The sequence below is a fragment of the Spodoptera frugiperda genome, chromosome 2 (genome assembly GCF_023101765.2).
Source record: "Spodoptera frugiperda isolate SF20-4 chromosome 2, AGI-APGP_CSIRO_Sfru_2.0, whole genome shotgun sequence".
Classification (NCBI taxonomy): Eukaryota; Metazoa; Arthropoda; class Insecta; order Lepidoptera; family Noctuidae; genus Spodoptera; species Spodoptera frugiperda.
Genome location: NC_064213.1, coordinates 698,511 through 720,881, shown reverse-complemented (window position 1 = coordinate 720,881; position 22,371 = coordinate 698,511). Strand labels below are relative to the sequence as shown.

General features: G+C 37.4%; 2 protein-coding genes across 5 annotated transcripts in view; one reads left to right on the top strand and one right to left on the bottom strand.

Annotated features, from left to right (window-relative positions):
* The first annotated feature begins 2,099 nt into the window (after positions 1-2,099).
* LOC118269254 (high affinity cationic amino acid transporter 1) lies at positions 2,100-19,720 on the top strand. 4 transcript variants are annotated; one of them, XM_035584266.2, is made up of 15 exons: positions 2,100-2,267; positions 7,817-7,954; positions 8,512-8,663; positions 10,926-11,054; positions 11,415-11,573; positions 12,151-12,255; positions 12,719-12,876; positions 13,034-13,150; positions 13,565-13,662; positions 14,858-14,994; positions 15,860-15,962; positions 16,353-16,474; positions 16,829-16,971; positions 17,450-17,558; positions 17,708-19,720. In XM_035584266.2, exons 2-15 carry the CDS (start codon positions 7,860-7,862, stop codon positions 19,168-19,170), a joined length of 3,090 nt encoding a protein of 1,029 aa, XP_035440159.2. In that variant the 5' UTR covers positions 2,100-2,267; positions 7,817-7,859; the 3' UTR covers positions 19,171-19,720. The 4 variants fall into 4 exon arrangements, with proteins under 4 accessions (XP_035440159.2, XP_050554947.1, XP_035440160.2 ...); XM_050698990.1 differs by having other exon boundaries at positions 2,126-2,378; XM_035584267.2 differs by lacking the exon at positions 2,100-2,267 and adding an exon at positions 5,069-5,225.
* A 439-nt stretch (positions 19,721-20,159) lies between these two features.
* The window catches only part of LOC118269042 (uncharacterized), a 51,030-nt gene continuing 48,818 nt past the window's right edge, over positions 20,160-22,371 (bottom strand). The window contains exons 20-22 of the mRNA XM_050700732.1: positions 21,907-21,997; positions 21,335-21,549; positions 20,160-20,362 (exon numbers count right to left, since the gene is read on the bottom strand). Of these exons, the coding sequence (XP_050556689.1) occupies positions 20,263-20,362; positions 21,335-21,549; positions 21,907-21,997 (406 nt within the window). The 3' untranslated portion in view covers positions 20,160-20,262. The remainder of the gene's footprint in view (positions 20,363-21,334; positions 21,550-21,906; positions 21,998-22,371) is intronic.

The window sequence follows — 22,371 nt, the reverse complement described above, 5'->3', positions numbered from 1 at the left end:
CATCATTTCTTCGATCCCATGATCTCATATAAAAATAGAAAATTAGAAATAAAAAAACAAATAGAATGATTATTATTTATAAACAAATCCGGAGCTGCGGACTACGTAGCAGGCTTATCGGGGATCCGGCTCGAACAGCAGGAGTAGGAACGGGGTGGTTTTTAGTCAGTAAGTCTGAAACTCCCTCTCGCCTCGCTCAAGGCAGGAGAAGTCATTGGATGATCCCCCCCCCTTATACAAACCTTATAAATACACATACATTACAAAACATTTATAGTAATTGCCTATTTAGGTAGTTGTTTTAAAATGGTAAGTTATACAGGAAAATGAGAACAAACTGATGATATGCAAATGACTCTCAAGATAAAAATGTTTTAGGTACCAATACCAATTCACTCCATTGTCCTTTATATTTAGTATGCTGTGTTGAGGAAATTAAATATTATACTTATGTAGTACGTACGTATGTAACGCCACGCCTTTTATCCCCGAAGGTGTAAGCAGAGGTGCACATTAGGTACGGCACGTATAGCCACTGTACAATGTACGCCCACTTTTCACCATTTGTGTTATAAGTCCCATGTAATAGAGGTGAGTGTATTGCCATACACTGAGCTTGATTCCAGACTCCGTGCTACTACTGATGAAATTCCGATAATAGCCCAGTAATACTTTGCCCGACCCGGGAATCGAACCCGAGACCCCTCGCTCGGTAGTTGCACTTGCGACCCCTCAACCATCGAGGCAGGAGTAGTACGTATGTATATAGAAGAAACGCCTGAATAGATATACATAAGCAGTTTTAGTTTAAAAGGGTATTGCTATTAATGCAGTATCAGGCGCTAATTTTATTGTAGCCTTTGATATTTAATTGAGTTTATAATATTTTACACATAATATAAAAGATATGCTTCATTTATTTTTAATCAAAAATGAACTTAAAGCCAACACCATTAATATTTTTTTATCCGAAATCTTCCTCTGAAGTGCGTGAGTATCATTTGCGATTTCACCGCCATCTATCGACAGACTCCAACACAGACTATAAACTAATTGCATTAGCAAAAAAAATATGTGGAGATAACTAATCAATATGATTATCAATGATTACTATCAGTTATCAGCATACGTAAGCAATCGCCGTGTCCCGTAGATAAGGAAACGTGACAGCGTCTGTAGTTATTTGAAGCGTGATTATAACAATAACTAGACATTTTATAATCTAACTGTTTCATGTTTATATTAAACTAGTGTAGTTAGGTAATACAAACTAGGAATTGTACTAGTTAAAGTTTGTATAATTGTCAATCTGTCACGTCATGTGAACGTGTTTGTTAAACCTCCTTTTGGTTGCAGCCTGATAGTAGTTTTCTAATCACTGTTTATGATAACAGAGGGTGTTTGAAATAATGGGTGCTCATGTACTCACAGCAACGTGTACCATCATAATATTCTGAAATTGAAGCTCTACAATAAAGTTACAATACAGAGAAATAAAGAGAAATCACGATACTCTTCTGTCTTCAGCAGACTATCGTGATTTGTGTGGGTCTGCGGACGGCGAGCAAGGGTAGCTCGCCGCCCGACCAGAACCAGACCCCACAGATGGAGCCCAGTAGGTCTCATGCCTGATACGGAGCTGCGGAGAACGTAAAATAAATTCATTACTAAGTAAGTATCATTAAATGTCGGCAGTTACAGATGTGAAGTATAAGATCAACTACATGAAACGCCATCATCATATTGAGGTCCACGGCTGGAGATAAGCCTCTTTCAAGGCACGTTACAGCACACAAACCGCTACCTTACGCCTTACCCATTCCGACCACCCCAAAAAACCCTTTTAAAGTCTTGAGCTCATTAAGTAAACATTGGATTGCATTTTAATGGCTATGATTTAACTATATTAGGTCATGATATAACCATAATTTCCTAATTACTCTTTAAGGATGAGCCTTAAAGAGCAATTGACGACATTTCTTATTAACTTATGAGCTATAAACTAATTCATTCTAATCAACTAAGTATAACGAACGATAAACGCAATGTTCCGCCAATTTACGCCTGTGTACATATTAAAACAAAGATAATAGGCAGCTAACTAATCGTTGCTGCTATCTGATAACAGTTACAGTGTGACAACACCCTTCGTAGCAAACGCCGACATTTTTGTTCAAAAAAGTGCCAGAAATGAGCTAGTGACCTTTTGCAAGTGGTACTTCTTAGTGTCAGTGTGTTTTAGTGTTTTGTGCCAGTGTTTGTTTTAGGTAATTATTGTTTTTTTAAGTGTGTTTTATTTTGAATTACATTTTGCTTAGATTGTTGCTCAGGAATGCGTTCTGTTATTGTTGTAATAGATCTCCTCGTAGATATATTTGGTATGTATTTATCTATTGATAATAATGCTTCATGTAGGCCAATCTCTTTTATAAGTGCCACGCAATGTCGAAATGTCTAATACATACAAAGAAAACTAGTAGATGATACAATTTTAAAACTCATAATATTAATCTAGATCTAATCACACCTTGCTATAGACTGACCTTCAAAATAGTCTAATGGAAGATAAGAAAATATGCACTGCGATGAAATTGAAATCAAAATCAAAAATGGTACCGTAACTATGATATTTTCTTAATATTGTAAGGCAGTAAAGAAACTATACCTACTCGAGTCACTTTGTCTAAACCGTTCCGAACCTTAATAGAGGCTCTTGAACACCATGTAAGATTAACAACTAGTCCAACAATCTCCTCACTAAATAGTAAATTGATCAAGTATTTTTTATGGTTTATAAGCCGGCAACGAGCAGACGGATCTCCTGATGGTGAGCAATCGCCGCCGCCCAAGGACACTTGAAACACCAGAAGTGTTACACGTGCGTTGCCGGCCTTTTAGTGGTTAGGAATTAAATCCCTAGTTGTTGGGAAATCGGAGATTGGGAAGATTAGGGTGAGAAGCAATGTGGCCTTCGGTAACCTCACTCACACAACGAAACACAACACAAGCAATGTGTTTGTTGTATTTGTTTTTGTATTACTCACTTTGGTTAATAATATCATTAAATCTCGTGTAAGAACACGAGATTTAATGATATTAATTGGTGATAAAAGAGGGGGTTGTACTAGTGAGTACAGTATTTTACCTTAAACTGAATGCAATTCCAAGTTAGCAGGTCAAATTACATTTCTTATGCATTTATTTGTATGTAAACTAGTGACTCTAACAGACTCACGATTAACTTTTATCTGGGTTTTTTCCTACAATATATAGTTTTTTTAAAGAATACCATACCTAATTCTCTTATTTGTGATTTAAAGTACGTTGAGATTCGATTTTGTTTATGTTTAGGTAATGGGAATTACATTGTCAAATTAATAAGGGAGTTTACTTAACTTTTCCTTGTTCATTGTTTCCTTGTACACAATATTCTTTACTAATCTGTCATTAGGCGCTACGCCATAGTAGCTTTATGCATGCAAATCCCACCACAAACTAAGCGCTCAAAGTTTTTGTTGTTTTGTGTTAATTTATTAAAATTGTGTTTCCCTTTACCACTTCTCGTATGAACTGAAATTTCAAATACATATTTTGTAGATACCTTTTTTTTGAAGGGGGAATACCATCCAATGTCTTCCTCTGCCTTAGGCGAGGCGAAAGAGAGTGTCACACTCTTACTGGGCATTTGTAGATACTTTAGTAAATTATCCCAGGTTAAATAATATATGCAATATATAGTGTAACATTTAAGGTATTAGTCATATTTACTATGCCTACTTATAATTTATACTTTCATATACAACTTATTACATTTCTATGACTAAATCTTATCTCAAGATAAGAGTACCTATTATTGCACTAATTGTAATTTCTAAGATATTTATATTGTTTCACGAGACATAGTATTTCTATACACTTACGTATGTATAATTGTATATCTCCCCTCATGTCAGTTTCTATCACAAATTATTTACAATACAGATTTCAACTAAGTCATATTTTGTTTAGATATAGAACATATGTATTTATTTATTTTAAGCTTTAGTGGTACTTGTGGACACCAGAGATATGCTATGTAGTTAATGGTCGATATTTTAATTAGATCTTGTAATTATAAGCTGCGAAACTATGTGACCGTTTCCACCAATACTGAGCCATGTAGCTGTGCGAGGAAGATGAGCAGCTCGAGAATGTGATGTATCGATAGTATGGAAGCCATCCATAGCACACATCCATAGCACGCATCTTTCCATATGAAAAACATAGCTTAGCTGAGCTACACAGTTTCCACCACTGCCAATGAATATTATTGGTGGAAGTAGCCAAATGCATCCACAGTAACGTAGCATAGCACATCATTGGTAAAAAGCACCCTTATACACATAAAACAGTACATGGGTGGACTTGATGCCGTAGGCAATTATGTAGCTGCTGAGAATGAATTCTCGTTATGTTCTTACGTTGCAGTATAAAATGTAAATTAATAAACATTAAGAAGGTTATGCTAAGATGGTTTCGGTATGTATGATGTATAGGATGATAGAAGATACTAGCATTGGGAAAGGTATAGAAGTGAGGAATATTCCGATCTCATTGGAGATTTTAGAAAAAAGTGACGTAGAAAGCATTATTAATTGGGGTGCTTATATGACCTGAAGACCTGATGCATGAATTTGAATGAAGCATGTAAGGATTGCAGTAGGTGGCGCGTCTTCGATCGACGACCAACACGGTCGATTTTCAGATTCCCTGGTCGCCAAATTGATTTAGTTATACGAGTATTAACCGATATTTAGGTAGTAGGTTCTTTGTCTATTACAAAACAATATTAGGCGTGATTACAGTCATGTAATTAAAATTGAGTGATCACTTAATCTATTCCTTAATAGCATTTGCTAAGGACTGGGTTAAGTATCCATTAAATGACTTTCAGGCTTAATGTACATTAGAGTTGTTACGTTCACAATTTACTTTACAAATCTTAGTTTTTAACTTCATAAGCTATCGCGAGTCAGTTTCCTTATGACGCGTGCGATAAGAGTTATTCTCTTACTACAATTCTATCTCACTGTTACCACAAGTTAAAAAGATCTTCCGATTATTTTTTTATCTTATCACAGGGACCTTATTGTTATCTTATGTTTAGTTACGCGGTGTGCGTGGGCGCAGTGAAACGTTAACATTTCTTTGATATAGAAAATGTGTCGTGTGTAACGGGATTTAGGGTGAGTTTCGCTGAGTTAGGGTGAGTTTGGGGTGGGGGTGAAATGTGAAATGTATTGAGTTTTCTTTGGTGTGGGTTTTCTTTTGTTTTTTAATAGGAGATGTATAAGATAGTGTGAAGATGTTGAAGTGGGTGTTGCAATTACTGAAATGTGTTGTAAAAGGATTTCGAAAATTGTGTAAATCTGTGTTTTTTTCTGTTTGATTTCTGAGTAGTGTAGTTTGAAGTCTGACTCAGATCTTTCTAATTGATTAGTAGTTAAGAGAGATATTATTGATGTTGGATCGATCGCATACTCGAGCTGCGCATCTTCCTCGCATGGCTGCATAGCTTAGTATTAGTATAAACAGTCACATAGTTTCACAGCTTAGCTATTACATTTTCGTAGCATAGCTACATAGTACATCTCTGCCGGAAAAGCATCCTTATGATGATCGTTATAGAAGTCAATTTGAACATGTACCTACTTATCTTCTTTTTTGTTATCATAACCTTATTTTCGTGCAGATTTATTAAGTGCATTCCTATCTAAGGTTAAAGATTTTTAAACCTTGTCACCATATTTCTCTATACACTGCGTTATGATTTTTTCGTTCTATTCACACGATTGCTCCTCTTTATTTAGTGTAGATATAATTTTTCGATTTGTAGCCGCGCGCTAGGGGCACGGTAGTTGATATTTAAGTAGGCGGCTAAAGGATTAAATATTTATTGATCTATTTACTTATTGGTTATTTACTTATTCTTAAATATAACCTCATATTTAATTATATGGCTCTCTGTTTTAATCTGCTGCATGAAAGATTTATCTGAGACCGATCTCAGTACTCAGACATATCTACTTATGTGTCTACGTTTGTCTTCCAATGCGGGACATTATAGTGTGTTTAGGCTAAAGCCTAAAAACCTACTCAGGAAAAGACAGACATATATTTAGGCATCGTCACGCCAAATAAACGCACTTTACATTAAAAAAATATGAATCATGAAGCTATAATTACTTCATTAGGCTGTGTAAAGTCTAACGTAAACAGTCATACGATTTTCAACGTTAGTTTGTTGTAATAAGATTGAAAAGCAAGTGAAGAAAATTTACAGATTAGAGTACGTTGATATGCTGTGGTACAGACGCCAGTTTTAAGATTTTAGACTGTAGTGTTTTGTGATAGGGTTGAAAATGTTATGAAAAGTAGGTAAAATGGTGTAGTATGATGTGCTGTTGTCTAGCCTATTAAAGAGGTTGATAGCACTTCGGAACATAGCACACATTTATATATCTAATGCAACAATCTTGTATGTCTGTCGGCTCGCGATTGTTACTCGGATATTGCTGTATCGATATGCTGTTGAGTGGGAATCGAATCGATATGTATCACTTGCTAGTGTAAACTTGTGAGCGGATTTTTTCAATAGTTTTAGAATAACTAATATGATTTCAATCACTGATACTTAATTATTTTGTTCCTAGCTTTTGCCCACGACTTCGCATGTGTTAAATTTAGAGTATGAACATATATAAGTATAAACCATCTTCTTTAATCACTCTATCTATTAAACAAACCTCATCAAAATCTGTTGCGGAGTTCTTTAGAAATAGGTATAAACCATCTTCTTTAATCATTAGGTATCTATTAAAAAATCTCATCAAAATCTGTTGCGTAATTTTAAAGATCTAAGCATACAAGGCTTGTCGTTCTACGTGGAGGACTAAGGGGAAGCCTTTGTTCAACGGTGGACATCTACTGGCTGATGATGATGATGATGAACCATATAGACACATCTATACGGCGAAATGCGATTTTGTTTTATACTATGCAATGATTAAGTACAATTTTCTATCATCAACAAAGAACCATATATGTAGTTATTTTCTACCGTTTGAAGATTACAGTAATTCTTTCACTACTGATAAACTGGTAACTGGCTATCAGAATTGTGAAACGTTGTGGAACGTAAGGTTACCGAGTTAACCGCGAGATAAGATCTCAGATTACGGGGCGAAGATTACACAGGTACACTATCTGTTTGTCTTACACATTGTTACGTTTGTTCGGGAGCGGGATCAGCAGACGTGTAGGTGATATGAAGTGGGAAATGTCGATTTTTCCGAAAATACCTATGGTAAATGTTAACGTTGAATGTGTGAATAGAGAGAACTCTTCACACATGAACAGCGCTAGTATAATAATATGTAACCTATAATTTTAGTCTTCAGCTTCCTCCTGCTCATTCTGAATTTGACCGTCTTTCTGATTCTGAATCTGACTCCATTTTTTATTGAAATGAATGGATTTAATTAAATTAAAATTCATTGGGGAAGGCCTATGTTCAGCAGTGGACGTCTTGTGGCTGATATGATGATGGTGATGAATGGGACTAGTGGTTGGAGAGCGAGGTTGGATCCTCGTCAATTGTGTATACAGGTTTTGCAAAACTAATTTTCCACAAACCACAACGGATGTATTAAAACCTACATTCTCAGTAAACTCTTTACAACAATCTTCTATCATCTATCTGTCAGATATTGTCAAATGTCTGCATCAGCTGTAATATCAGCTGTTGTATCATTGCGCTGTGTTCATTGTGTTTCAGGAGTTAAACGTGAGTCCAGATGTGGGGCAAGTGCACATGACCAATGGCTGAGAGGAAGTGGCGGCACATCTTGAGGGTCGCGACCAGGAGGCGCAGGTTTCAACCTGAACTGGTGGCCAGTGATACTAGTCTTAGAAGGTAAGATATTCAAGATTTGCCTCATCGTATTACCCATACGACGTCCTCCTCCAATGACTTCCTAATCCATTATAGTGTTTTCTAAATTCTACAAAGTCAAAGAAATTATACAGAAGAAAGGAATGTCTCTTTAAACATGTGCATGTGCACCCCTTCTTAAATTCCCTACTGGGATTCTATGGTGTTAGAGAACCGTTGATACTTTTCCATATTATAACCTGAATGTGATTCTATAAAAGCTATTTATAAAACTATAAATGGTTTGTCTTTTTAATGCCTAATTATATGAATTTTTCGTTGCTCAGAATGCTTAGTTATACAAAAAATAATGGCTACACTCCCGTATAATCTCATCATCATGGGCCCTGTCTTGCATATGCTGAACTGGTCCCATTTCACCGCAGACTTGGGACATACGTATAAAATCCCGAATACAAAATTCTTATTATCAAATCTTTTCATAAACTGTACATACTTGTCATTTGATGTTTTTGTTGCGTGTGAGTTAAATGTGTTTTTTTTCTTTCTTCTTTATAATGTTTATGTACTGTCTCCAGATGTCTGAACTGTTGGGACCTGACGTCGCTGGGGGTGGGCAGTACTCTAGGTATCGGCGTGTACGTGTTGGTTGGCGCCGTGGCGCTGAAGACTGCTGGACCTTCCATCCTGCTCTCATTCCTCATTGCTGCAGTCACCTCGTTATTCGCAGGTAACATTGAATTTCTCTTTGTTTTGTATGGTTGAACAATTATCAAATAACTTCTTCCACCCTGGGTGAGGTGGGAGTGTCAGACTCTTACTGACTAAAAGCTACCCTGTTCCTAATCTTGCGACTTACTCGCGACCCCGGCAACATTGAATTACATAAGGTTATCTATAATGGTTCGATATACATAGATTATTAAAATATTGCGGCTTTTGCCAATGCTTGGGCAGATAATGGATGATAAACTATGTATCAATGATTGTACAATTGTTTTTTTATTGTATAAGCCGGTATACGAGCCGGCAGATCACCTGATGTTAAGCAATCGCCCAAGCCCACCTTTTGGTGGTTAGGAATTTGAAGGTTATTAGGGGAATCAGGGATTGGGGAAATTGGGGACTGGGGTAATTGGGCCTTCGGTAACCTCAATTACACAAAGAAACACAACGCAAGCTTTGTTTCACGTCTGGTCTCTTTGAGACTGAGGTATCACTTCGATCGAACTGCGCATCAGCTTGTATGCTTCGGAATGAAGCATGGCTCTCCCACACTTGTGACATGATTATTGAACTAACAGAGAAGACATGAAAAAAAAAGCGAAAGATGACTGATGAAGAGATAACGAGTTTCTTGAAACAAACGACACAGCGGTAACGAGATGACCTTACAACAATCTCGAATAAGGAATATTGTTTGTAATCTAGAAATACTCGTGTAATCACTTCACATGGCGTTGTTTGGTCGGCACACCCAGCGCTGATAACTCGGCTACTTTATAAGAGAAATCAGGAAGATAATTGTAATTATTACATGACTAGCTACCGTATCTATTGTGTTAGCCATGTAATACAGGAAAATTTCATGTAGGTAATTAGTTTTCGAAGAGAAGGCAATTCAATGCATTAGATATCTTTTTTTAACGTAGCCCTGGATTTTCTCCTGTATCATGGGTGCGTTTACAAACATTCAAGTTCACATTCACATGACACTTGAAACTACAATTTTCCACAAAGAATAGCTTCGTGTGGGAATCTAACCTGCTACACGTTACGCGGCAACCGCGTCAACCGTGCAGTCAGCCAGAACATTTTGCGCCCGGTATAAGCTTGCTACGCGTTTGTAATGTTTGAGCACGGGCCTTCTTTCATAGATTGATTCTTCTATTTGAGGTATTATTATTAATGAATCAACCATTAGACTACAGACCACCGAAGAAAGTATTATATTTGCTGGTGCATTTGTATGAGTGGATCTGGTTTTCTTTGAGCTTTCTCATTGTTCTCATCTTCGGGTTTTTGAAGATCTTTTGAAGAGGTTTATAATCAAATCGTCTGTCGGATTATCAATTAATCCAGTACAAGTCATTAAGGAAAAGTATCAGAAGATGCCGAATATCAAATAAATGATTGTGCATAAATATACTACTAAAACATTAGTAAAGCCTCGTCAGAACTTAGGAATTACTGTTATCAGGTAATTAGGTATTATCGATTCGTTTGTTTGAAAAGAACATACATACATTACAATGAAAATATATGCATATGTATGTAAAGTTTTGTTTTGGGACTTTTTACCAATCATTAGTGTATTCTACGTCTAATTCTGCGTCACTTCAATTCACAGAAACTATAAATTCTTCAACGTTGATAACGTATGTTCTGTTTTTAAGTTTATCAGCCTAAGTATGCGATAGAAAACGGATTTGATTTGATTTCATAATTTTAACAAACGCTTACTTTGTGTTATTCTAATTAAAAAGGTCGTTCATCATTTTGAACTTACAGTATACTGGCTTCTTCTATCATTTACTGTTTAATATTCTTACATAATTTTTTTACATAATAGACATAATAACTAAAGGATTATATTCCCGTGCGAACGGCACGTCGCGTTTTGCATCCTCCTCAAAGAACCATCAGATCACCATAGATGTAGGGCTGATGCTCGATTCGGAGCTGCGGACTACCTATCTGGTTTACCGGGGCACTGGTTCGAAAAGCAGGAGTGGTGGTTTTTAGTCAGTAGGAGTCTGACACACCCCACCTAAGGCGGAAGAAGTCATTGGATGACTTTCCTCCTTCCTTTATTCGTCATTATTTTCCTTCACTTCTTCGTCGACACTCTCATCATTATCAATCCTTTTTCTATCACGAAGAATGACAATCTCTGACATGCATTGTAAAGAACGGTCCCCCGGTCCACCTGACAGGAGGTCTGATATACAAGTAGATGAAATTGTTTGATATATGATGTTTTTGATTTCAGCACTATGCTACGCGGAATTAGGAGCTCGCGTGCCACTGGCGGGGTCGGCGTTCATCTACACATACGTCACCGTGGGAGAGATGGTGGCCTTCATGGTCGGCTGGAACAATATTCTGGAGTTCATTTTTGGTAAGTAAAGCCTCATTGGTCAGAAGCAATGATATTCTTAACAGAAAATTGCGACCATTCTAAAGATATCAAGCTTTTTGATGCTCCCAGCTAAAAAAGAAGGGATGTAAAAGCTATTTATTTTCCTTTTCTGCAATGATATTAATTTTGTACAGATTTATGACAGTTGTTCAGGGATTACATTTTATGGTTGGTCGCTATACTAATACTGTTTAAAATCGTGTCTTACAATAATTGCTATGGTTGGAAACTTGATGTATGTAGATTTATCCCTAGTTATTTGGTCTCTGTACAAAAAGCATTTCTTTCAACAAGTTTGAGAACTAAATCAATTTAAGCATATTATTACTGTAATTCCAGGGTCAGCGAGCGTGGCCCGGGGTCTCAGTGCCTACATCGACGCGGTGTGTAACCACGCCATGTCCGAGTGGCTGACGTCCGTCATGCCCATCTCCGACTCGTACGCCATCTCCTCCTACTTCGACCTCTTCTCCTTCCTCTTTGTTTTGGCAATGGGAGGTAAGTTCATACATAGAAGAACATAATCCTCGTACCTAATATACAGTTCTGATGTGATTTGGGAATTCTAAAAGGATACAGCCTGGTCTAGCTTTAGGGTGATTTTCCAACAGAGATGTACTGTGCTATGGATGTGTGCTGTGGATGGCCATAGCATACGAGTGGCGTAGATGGCTCCATAGTCCCTACTATCGATACATCGCATACTCGAGCTGCGCCTCTTCCTCGCACATCTACTTTGCGGCGGCGCATCTTCATAGCACATTTTACTCACACAGCTTCATAGCTTAGTATCATTGGAAACGGTCACATAGTTTCACAACTTAGCTTTTACATCTTCGGTTACATAGCTACATAACACATCTCTGGTGGAAAAGTTTCCGTAAAAAACTGTCATTGATGAACAATTCTGTACTGACCGTGCAAGAGTGGTAACAAAGGTACCACGCAAAAACAAAGGGTCTTTTTTGTAGTCTCCCCACTATTTGTTGCCTCCCTAGCAACTGCAATTATATAGTCATCTTGTTGATATAACAGTTGGACAATGATGTTTGTATTATTGTGTTATGTCGGACAGTCGTGATGTCGTTCGGCGTGCGCGAGTCGTCCACAGTCAACAACGTGTTCTCCGCCATCAACATTCTGGTCATCATCTTCATAGTGTTCGCTGGATCGTTCAAAGGTAAGCTCGTCTTCTGTAGGTTTAGTTACTGACTTTGTTTGATATTTAATAAATTTTTTTGTACGCCCTATTCTGCCAAGAGCGTTCGGAATATCTACATAGGTGCTTGTTAAAGGTCTAATTGTATTTTAATGAGCTATAATGATATTTTTTTCGGCTAAGTAATCATTATTTTAGCAAAATCTAGAACTGTGCTGAACATATGTTTTTTTATGACTAGTAAATATCAATTTCCAAGTTATTATTTTGTATGCATATATTTTGTTAAGACCGTTCGTAATATCTACATAGCTCTTTGCTAGAGGTCTAATTGTATTTTAATGAGATCTAATGATATTTTTTTGCTTAGTCGCTCGTAATAATTATCATAGCAGAAACAAGACCTCTGCTGGATATATGTATAGATCTTACTGAATGAGTAGCAAATATCCATTTCTATATTTTTGTATTGTTTCTTTTCCAGCAAATTCTGACAACTGGAATATCCCTGCGGATCAAGTGCCTGAAGGTTTTGGTACTGGAGGCTTCTTCCCCTACGGTGTGTGGGGGACCCTCAAGGGAGCTGCCATTTGTTTTTACGGATTTGTCGGCTTTGATGTCGTCAACTCTTCGGGAGAAGAAGTATGTATACCTTAAAAACATTTCAGCTTTATAAAAAGTAAAAAAGTACTACTAGTTACATTTAGCAAGAGGAGATTACAAAGTTAATTTATAAGCATTTTATGCAATACTGAACTTTAGTGTATGTGATTATAAATGTGGTTTTCCCTTGTTTCAGGTGAAAGAGCCGAAAAAGACTATACCTATAGCGATCTTATCGATCCTGTTCATAGTGTTCGCGGCGTACGCTGGCGTGAGCATCGTCGTCACCATGATGGTCCCGTATTATGAGATGGTGAGCTACTTTCTTTTGGTCGTCTTTCCTAATTCGTTATGGTATAAGCCGGTAAACGAGCAGACGGATTACCTGATGGTAAGCAATAGCCGTCGCCTATCGACTTCCGAAATACCAGAGGCGATACAAGTGCGTTGTCGGCCTTATGGGGGTTAGGAATTAGGTTTGGGATTGAGAAGGGGGTAATTCGGCCTCCGGTAGCCTCACACACACACAACGACCGTTGTTTCACGTCGGTTTTCCGTGAAGCTGTAGAGAGACAACACTGGTCGAACCGGCTCAGCAGTGCCAAAGCATGGCTCTCCCACATTTTTAAGGCTGTATGAAGGTCTCATTTAGTCTAGTCAGCATTTTTAATCGCCTTAAACGTAGTTTCTACTTTCTACCTCAGAAATGATTTGTTCTTATTTTCAGGTAGCTGTTGCCTCAGTGTCGACAGCTTTCAGGCACGTGGGATGGGAGTGGGCGCGGTGGATAGTCACTGTTGGGGCTGTCTTCGGTATTTCTACCAGGTAAGATAATTTTATAGCAACTGTACTTGTATTGTGAGCCATGTGTGTATTTGAAGTTAAAGAAGTATGAAGGAGTTATAATAGGTGGTGCTCTGTAGTTTCTACATACATGTCCATGGGATAAAATGTGTGAATTGTGTTGTGGTTTAGTACTTTTAATATTTGATAACTATTTTCATGTTAATGACTATTCTCGAGATATGCTTATAGAGCGAGATCCCAGAGCTGTCAGACATATCTTATTTTTACAAGCATTTAACCTTCGGCTTACAGTAGTCTTGTATATACTTTTTAATGCCTTAATGTTTGTAAAGCTTGCCGAGTGACACCAGCGCAGGTACCAGGTGAGAAAGGTAACTAAAAATTAGACTCACTTAACTTAAATTTTTATGTCTGATTTTTATATATGTTTTGTAGAATATTACTCTGAAATCATATTAAAAAAAATCAGACATTTTCCATGGACCAAAACTTTTATCAGACGCTATAAAGCTCTAAAAAATAGTGCGCCTTACAAAATTGTAATAGCAATATAGCAGTAGCACATTTGTAACATTCACGATGGTAATCACGTTCGTGCAAATTATCTGGTAAAACTATGATGATTTGTACTACTGTTTTGCATTACAGGGGCACCATATATTGCTATTACAATTTTGTAAGGCGCACTATTTTTTAGAGCTTTAAAGCGTCTGATAAAAGTTTTGGTCCATGGAAAGTGTCTGATTTTTTTAATATGATTTCAAAGTAATATTCTACAAAACGTTTATAAAAATCAGACATAATACGTTAAGTGAGTCTAATTTTTAGTTACCTTTCTCACCTGGTACCTGCGCTGGTGTCACTCGGCAAGCTTTACAAACATTAAGGCATTAAAAAGTATATACAAGACTACTGTAAGCCGAAGGTTAAATGCTTGTGAAAATAAGATATGTCTGACAGCTCTGGGATCTCGGACCATTATGTTCATTGTGTACCGATGAATCATTCGTAAACCATATAGCAAAGCTGTTGGTTGTGTTATTGCTAAGTAGTTTTCGAAAGGCGTAAAGTTCTACTAATTTTCTTTTCGAATTAACGACGTTTAATATTTGAACACAAATCAGTTCTATTGAGATATATACATACTTACCCATATAACTCAATATTTAAAATAATTAACTTACCTAGTTATCTTACCTTTTTCTTCTTCCAGTTTGTTCGGCGCGTTGTTCCCCCTGCCCCGGCTGCTGTACTCGATGGCCAACGATGGCCTCTTCATCCACTGGTTCGGCAAGGTCTCCAGAAGGAAATCACCGATCATCGCCACTGTTGTACCCACTGCTATTATTTGTAAGTAATACTTTATTTTAGACTGCGTAGGCCGCATCATCACTTACCATCAGGCGAGATAGCGGCCAAACCCATTTAACATAAAAAAGACAATCTCTATGAGTTGATGATCTAAGGGTTGGATCGGGCAAAGTATATTGGCCTTTTGCAAAAATTCCAATTTGCAAATATTTCAATTTTGTGCCCAATTAATAGTACGCGCTCTCCACCATATGTTACATAAAGGCTCTTAACATAATGAGCAAAAGAGAGTGTTTCATTGTACCTGTGTACTTCTACTTCTGCCAACCCTTTCAAAGATGATGGCATGATGTATTTTATTTTATGTTTGTGTATGTAAAGTTTTTTTATCAATGATGCTCAACAAGCCTACTTCTTTAGATTTTGGTTGGTTGGCCTTATAAAATTGTACGTTGCATTGGCCTATTTAATCCTATTTAGAAGTTAAAATATTTTGACGAAAATTTATGCAAGGACAGACACTTTCCTTGTCCAAATATTTTGCAATGAGTTGAAATGTAGACAAATTACTGTCGGGTTGGCTTAAGACCAAAGTACCAAATTAAGGAAAATTATAAATAAAATTGTTACCTACTAAAGCTTTCTCCCGTATTTTAGAATCTTATTGTTCACTAGCCGATGCCCGCAGTTTCAGTCGCGTGGACTTTGTGACTAGTACAATTTTCAATACACGTTCCATCAAAATCCATTTCAGAGATTTTTTATAGCAAACCCGGCGAACTCCGTTTCGCCACCAATGAATTTCCCTGTTTTCCTGCTTTTCTCTTGATTTTTTTCCTGAATTGACTTATTTTTATATTATAGATGAATTGTCCTCACTCTTATTGTTTTTTTTCATTTACAGCAATCTTGGCAGCGTTCTTGGAGTTGGAGCAGCTCGTATTGATGATGTGTATCGGTACCCTCTGCTCCTATACTATCGTCGCTACCTGTGTTATATTACTCAGGTACGCTCCAATGAGGAGTTTCTATTTTGTGCTTGCTTAAACTGATTGGATGAATAAGGCTATTTAGATTAACTGTCATAATTTGGCTGACCAATGACTTTGCATTAATAGAATTAATATTATATTAAGCAATTTAAATTAGATCATCTAAGGGCCTATTTTTAAAACGCCAGATAAATTGTATCGGAGGAATAATTTAGAATTTTTAACGATTCTTCCATACTATTTCCTTATTATTTTTTTGATCTCTTTGACTGAATATTAGTGTTACATGCTTCTCATCTCATTGAACCAACGAAACAATGTAACCAAGAATTGTATTGTGAGCCCATTCCACGTGGCCAAAAGTATCCCAAATTAAGATTCTTTCTCCTGCATGTAATTTGACAGACATCGTTCAGACTACGTGCCTGAGGTATCAGCTCCTCTAATGAAGCAGATCATCGGCCTCGGAGGCAGGACAGCTACGAAGACTACTAGCAGAGTCATCAATGTAGCCATGGTTGTATACCGTAAGTACACAGTTGTAATGGAACCTTTTTTCTGTCTTTTTTTTAACTAAAAATTATCTTCCACACTAGGATTTTCTCCAGTGTCGTGTGGGTGCGTTTACAAACATATAAGTTCACATACACATGACACCTAGACACGGAAAAACAATCTGTAGATCACACAAAAAGATGCCCCGTGCGGGAATCGAACCCACTACACTTGGCACGGCAGCCAGTTGCCCAGCCATCGCACTAACTGTGCAGTCTATCTTGATATAAAAGATCGTGGTTATCACTGGTGCCCAATTTCTCAACCAATCTTTCTTTTTAAATTTACTGCAAGTATTACTGATGTTGTTGTTTTATTTGTTTCAGTTTGTATATGCCTAACAATAGCTCTGGTGGTGGTGAATGCAGCGGAGCCTCTGATTCCAGCCATCATTCTCCACGTGTTCATGTTACTTACTGTCCTCGTCATGGCCGTGCAGCCATCCAGCGATGAGAAATTGGCATTCAAGGTATAATATGACAAATTACTAAAATATAACATTCATCGTGAAATACCCAATTAACTAAAACATTACGGTATACTCCGTATGTTTGGAACGGCGATCCACGAGAGACACAATGTGTTTTCTATTGTTGTCTTATATACAGCATAGAAAAGGTTAATGGAGAAAAGCTCTACTAGTTTCGAGTCGCGGAGGGACTCTTCATCATGAGAGGCGTGCGCTTTAGTTAAGTTAATAAATGTTTTCTTTATATATTATGTAAATTACTATTGGTAGTAATAAAGCTCACGCACCACTCACCGCTCACGCTCAGCACCTGCTTGATGTCAGACACCATAACCGAGTACGTTGTGGTGTAAGAAATTGTTTGATTGCACCATCATTTCCAGGGAAGAAGACTCCCGAGAATGCGCAGTTGTATCTTAATCCTTTCACATAGGAATTTGGATAATTCAATACATGTATTTTGTATTTATGGTTTCAGACTCCACTCGTGCCATTCATCCCCTGCCTCAGCATATACACCAACGTTCATTTGATGGTCATCATCAACATCCATACTTGGATCAGAGTTATCATATGGATTTTATTGGGTAAGTTAGATATATGTACAAAGTGATGCTTTCGTAGTAGGTGCTTCTTTAGTTTCTTCTTGCACTTGGATTTGTACGATAATTAAACGATTTGCCAATTAAACAAAGTTTACATATTCCTTATTAATAAATTTGTTTCCACTTTTCAGGTATACCAATTTACTTTATATGCATAAACTGCTATAAGCAAAACGCAGGAAAAACGGTACAAGATGATCCAAACAATAAATCCCATATAAATAAAAACGGAAAATCACCTACTGTACAAATCGTAGTGGAATCACCTACACCACCTCGTACCATGGCAGGACCAGATGAACAAATGCAGGAGTATGATGATGAAAGAGAAATTCATAGGGAACTGAAAGATCAAGCCAATCAAATAGGAGCGAAGAAAATCGATGAGATTATTGTACAACAAGTACAAGTAGAAAACAATGAAGAAAAAGAGGCTAAAATAATAGATTTATTGGATCAAGTGTTACAAGCTGAGGAAGATACTTACAGTGAAGTTATAAGCTTGAAAGAAACCAAAGAGGATGATTCTACTTCAGCTGGAGTTGCCATAATACCTCACAGAAAATCTTTAAGTGAACTATCCGATGCAGAATCCGAGGCGTCGTTAGGTAATCAAGTGTTATCTAAATATGACGTGATTGCTCAAGTTCACAGAGAAGATTTGCCAAAAGTAAGCGAGGAAGAAGAAAGGATGGATAATAATGAGGACAATATTCCTTTCGAAGATGAAGAAATAACAGCATTTAACGACAGTGACACTAATTCACGAACAGATGAATCGGGTTACTCCGACACCATAGATAGGCAAGCTAGTGAATCGTTGGATGAACCTGCGCCTAATATACCACCACCGCCACCTTTTGATGAAAACTTTTTTAAGAGTAATTACACTAACTATAACAAATTTTATACAGTAAATGCTATGCATCCTAAAAGAGAAACACCACAGCCAGAGGACGATGATGAGGAATTAACCGAACCTAGAGTAAGTGTACAGTCAAACAACTCACAAAGTGATGGTAATATGAGATTTGGTAGTGATAGACAAATCAAATTCATGTCAAAATTGAATAACATTTTCCAAAAGAACATCCCTAATGATGATGAGGTTGAGAATGAACCAAGAAGAAGATCACATTCAACAGGAAATGCACCTGACATAGAACAGGCAGTGAATCGTGATCGACCGTCACTATTTTTGGATTTAAAGAAAGAGTTGTTGTCTCGTGACGCAGCACAAAATCTGCGTCCTGTCAACCCAGAAGTTAAACCGCCAGATGAAAAAGTATCACCTAGAGAATCCGACGCATCGGAACCTGAACCAGAGGAAGACCAATCATTAAGTAGAGCAGATTTAAAGAATAAGTTAGAAAATATATTTGCAGTGGGAGGTCCACAGCTTATTAAACCGAGGCTAATGAAGTCTAATCCACCAACACCAGACGATTCGAACGTAACGGATCAGTCTAGTACAGAGAGTATAGCAAAGTTACCGAAAATGGATAAAAATGATACGTTAAAGAGACAAAGGGCTAAGTTCAGTGAAGTCTTGAATTCGTTCAGGTTTAGTATGAACGCAGATGACAAAGTGTAATTGGTTTAGAAAGTGATATTAAGGGAAGCAGTAAAAGTTTATGAACTTATTGAAGAACAAAGTGTGTGGCTTGTTACAATTTGTATTGTTGTTTGTTCCCAACTTACAGGAGCTATTGAACGGCTTCTGTTTATTGTAAATCAACTAACTTCCTAATATTTTGATACCCAACTAGTACCTAGTCGTACGATAAGTGCCTTATTTTGTAATAGATATTTATGTATGATCGGTTTCATGATTTTCATCCTTATTGACGTTAAATGCCATTTCATGTTCAAACCATTTCATATAGCGTGCTTAGTGTCATGTAAAGGCTAAAATCGCATATCACAAATCTAAGGAAACTGTGTATGGAATGTAATATCGTTCAGTGAATATCTTATAGATACGGATACGAATTTTAGTTTGTAAGTAGTGTGTTTTCGAAATATAGATAATCAAGATCAGTAAGACTGACGGGACCATTGTAGATAAATTGTGGATAAATCCAACAGTGATCCAAGAGTGTATGTAGTCACAAATTGTAATAAAATACTAATTTAAGTTTTAATTTTGTTTCTTTTTTTTCACCTTTAATTTTTTTTAACGTTGATAAGTCTGCGTTTGGCCACCAACCCGCTTTTACGATTATAAAGAACTGCATTTTTGGAGGAGTGCTAGCCGGGTACGAAGCGTTAAGTGCTAAGTTCGATCCTTAAGCATTCATCATTTTCACTATAGTCTGGATTCTGATTTCTGCAGAGCTAGCCAAATGAGTGCAATAATAAGGGTCGGGTCATATCTGACGTAAAATTCGTCGAGCGTATCATCGGTCGTACTGACGTATCATTGGTTGGGTGTGAACCGTCAATTATTTTCTTATACATTTGTCTGTGCTGGCGTTGCGCGACCGATGATACGCGACGCATGTTTAGTCAGATATGGACCGACCCTAAGACATTTTTACGCATATTTATCCCAAACGTATACCACTCAAAGTAAAAGTCAACTTACACAGACAAAGAAATGTATTAAGAAAAATATAAAGTATCAAATCGTGTCGACGCATTACTGCTCTCTCTCATTCTCTGGAACACAAGTGTGACTGACAAGTCAACATGTCTCCTTCTTGTACAACTCTTTCACCAGATCGTATATTTGCATCTCCTTTGTGATATTCAGTAGGAGTTCGTCGATTATCCTTTCCGAAACACTGAAAAAAAAAGATTATTAGTTAAATGTTAAAGTCTGGTAGGGAAGTCTGAACCTGAAGATTGAGCTCAGTGGTGACTTGGTGAGCTTTCGTAGGGATCTATGTTTAGTAGAGCACAAAAATAAACTGAGGATGATGATGGGAGGATCATCTACCTTTTTACTAAAGAAGAATAATAATTGTCTATGAGCTCTATACCTATGCAAAAATTGCACGGATTCCAAAAAATCTTTACAAAAATCCTCTATATTATGACAAATAGAAAGGTCACTCGTATCGGTAACAAGTCATTTTAAATTTAACATACTTGAGGTACCAGCACCTCAAGACGGTATTTGGTCGAGTAACCATCGGATGAAAAATATTGTCAGACATAAAATATCAGATCAGGCAAACAAGACTGCTATAGATGAATACTATATAAAGGTAGTTTAGAAGAGGGGTGAAATGAAAGGGCAGACAGTAGTGACGTCATCATTCGTCCTCTACACCCCTCGGTCACGTTGAGACAATATTTGGATGTTATGACTTTAACGTGTTAAGTAGATGCTTCATAATATTGAGAGAGATTTTATTTATAGAAGTTTTTATGGTCTCATTATGTTTTTGCTTATTTTATGAGTGTAATGAATACTGGTTCGGATGGTCTATCAAATTCAAGCACCAAATACCTAATTTGACTAGCAATATCTTTATCATAACAAGCTATGGTTATTTGAATGGCTTTTTAAGGTAAGCGTCTACAGTCCCGCATCGTACGCATCGCACGCAACGCAGTCTGAAAAAGTTTTCCGTTTGATGCGATCCGTCCGAAGCGTGCGATGCGTAAGATGCGGACCTTTGGTTGCTCACCTTTATGGCATAATAGAGGGGTGATAAATAATTGCGTATGGAAATTCTCTAGTAATACTATTACTATCCATTACTGACCCTCCTGTCAACATTTCTTAATGATCTTTGTTCATATCTCACCTGCCAATCATCTCCCAGGGTTTCCCGACAGCACTGTTAGCGTACATGGCGCTGGTCAGCATGTGCTGGACAAACTTGGTGCGGTACTGGAACAGGGAGTCCGCGGTCTTCTCCGAGATGTTGAACACGAGCCGGTAGCGGTCCAGCCCGTGCGGTGATGAATGAGCCCCGAATAATGGCTTCGGGATTTTCTTTTGTATCGTTTCTTCTAGTATCTGTGTAATGAGCAATGGTTTAAAATGAGGAGGGCGTTTGTTTGTCTGTAAAAAATAAAGTAATTAGTGTAATAGCTAGCTTACACAGGTTATGAAAATATTTTAATTTCGATTTCTTTTTTCATGGAATAAAGATAAAATAAGCAAACGAGCAGACGGGTCACCTGATGGTAAGCGATCAGCGCCGCCAATGGATACCCGCAACTCCAGAGGAGCCACAGGTGCGTTACCGGCCTTTTAAAAAGGAGTAGGCTCTTTTCATGAAGGTCGTATCGGTTCTGAATGTCTATTTGAATTTGAGCATGAGTTGAAAGTTATTCTTTGCCCTGAAAATTCTAGACTCTACCAGGCACTTACTTTTAGCAGCTGAGGCGTACTCGGTTGCCGCGGGTTGTTGCCGTTGACAAACACCAGCTGAGCGTTCTTAGCTCCGGTTACACGTTCCGTCCTGTTGACGAAACGAATTATTAAGGATGATATTGAACAGAAACCAAAAAGTACAACTTACTATGAACTTTATAGGAAACTTCTTTATTTTCTTTCGGCGCTCTCATTGGTCGGTTTATTCGAGCCGGCCAATTAGAACGCTGAACGCGCTAGGGGTACTGATGTCATTAGAGAGTAATGTTACTTTAATTTGATATGAATGCAGTACTTAGGCATATTATAGTCCTTCCTTAATGTTGTATGAAAACCTCTAGAAATCCTTACAAACTATTAACAGCGTTAGTTCGTTAAGGACAAAATAATCAAGCCAATGAAATAATGACTGGAACAATGGAAAATTAAATACTAAATGATGGGAGGTCCTTAAAACCTCAT

Bases quoted from the DNA above. Each gene is read 5' to 3' on its own strand.
- LOC118269254 (XM_035584266.2), top strand. From the start codon at position 7,860: ATGGCTGAGAGGAAGTGGCGGCACATCTTGAGGGTCGCGACCAGGAGG. The intron at 13,151-13,564 runs GTGAGCTACTTT...TCTTATTTTCAG, and splicing joins TGGTCCCGTATTATGAGATG to GTAGCTGTTGCCTCAGTGTC. The intron at 13,663-14,857 runs GTAAGATAATTT...TTCTTCTTCCAG, and splicing joins GTCTTCGGTATTTCTACCAG to TTTGTTCGGCGCGTTGTTCC.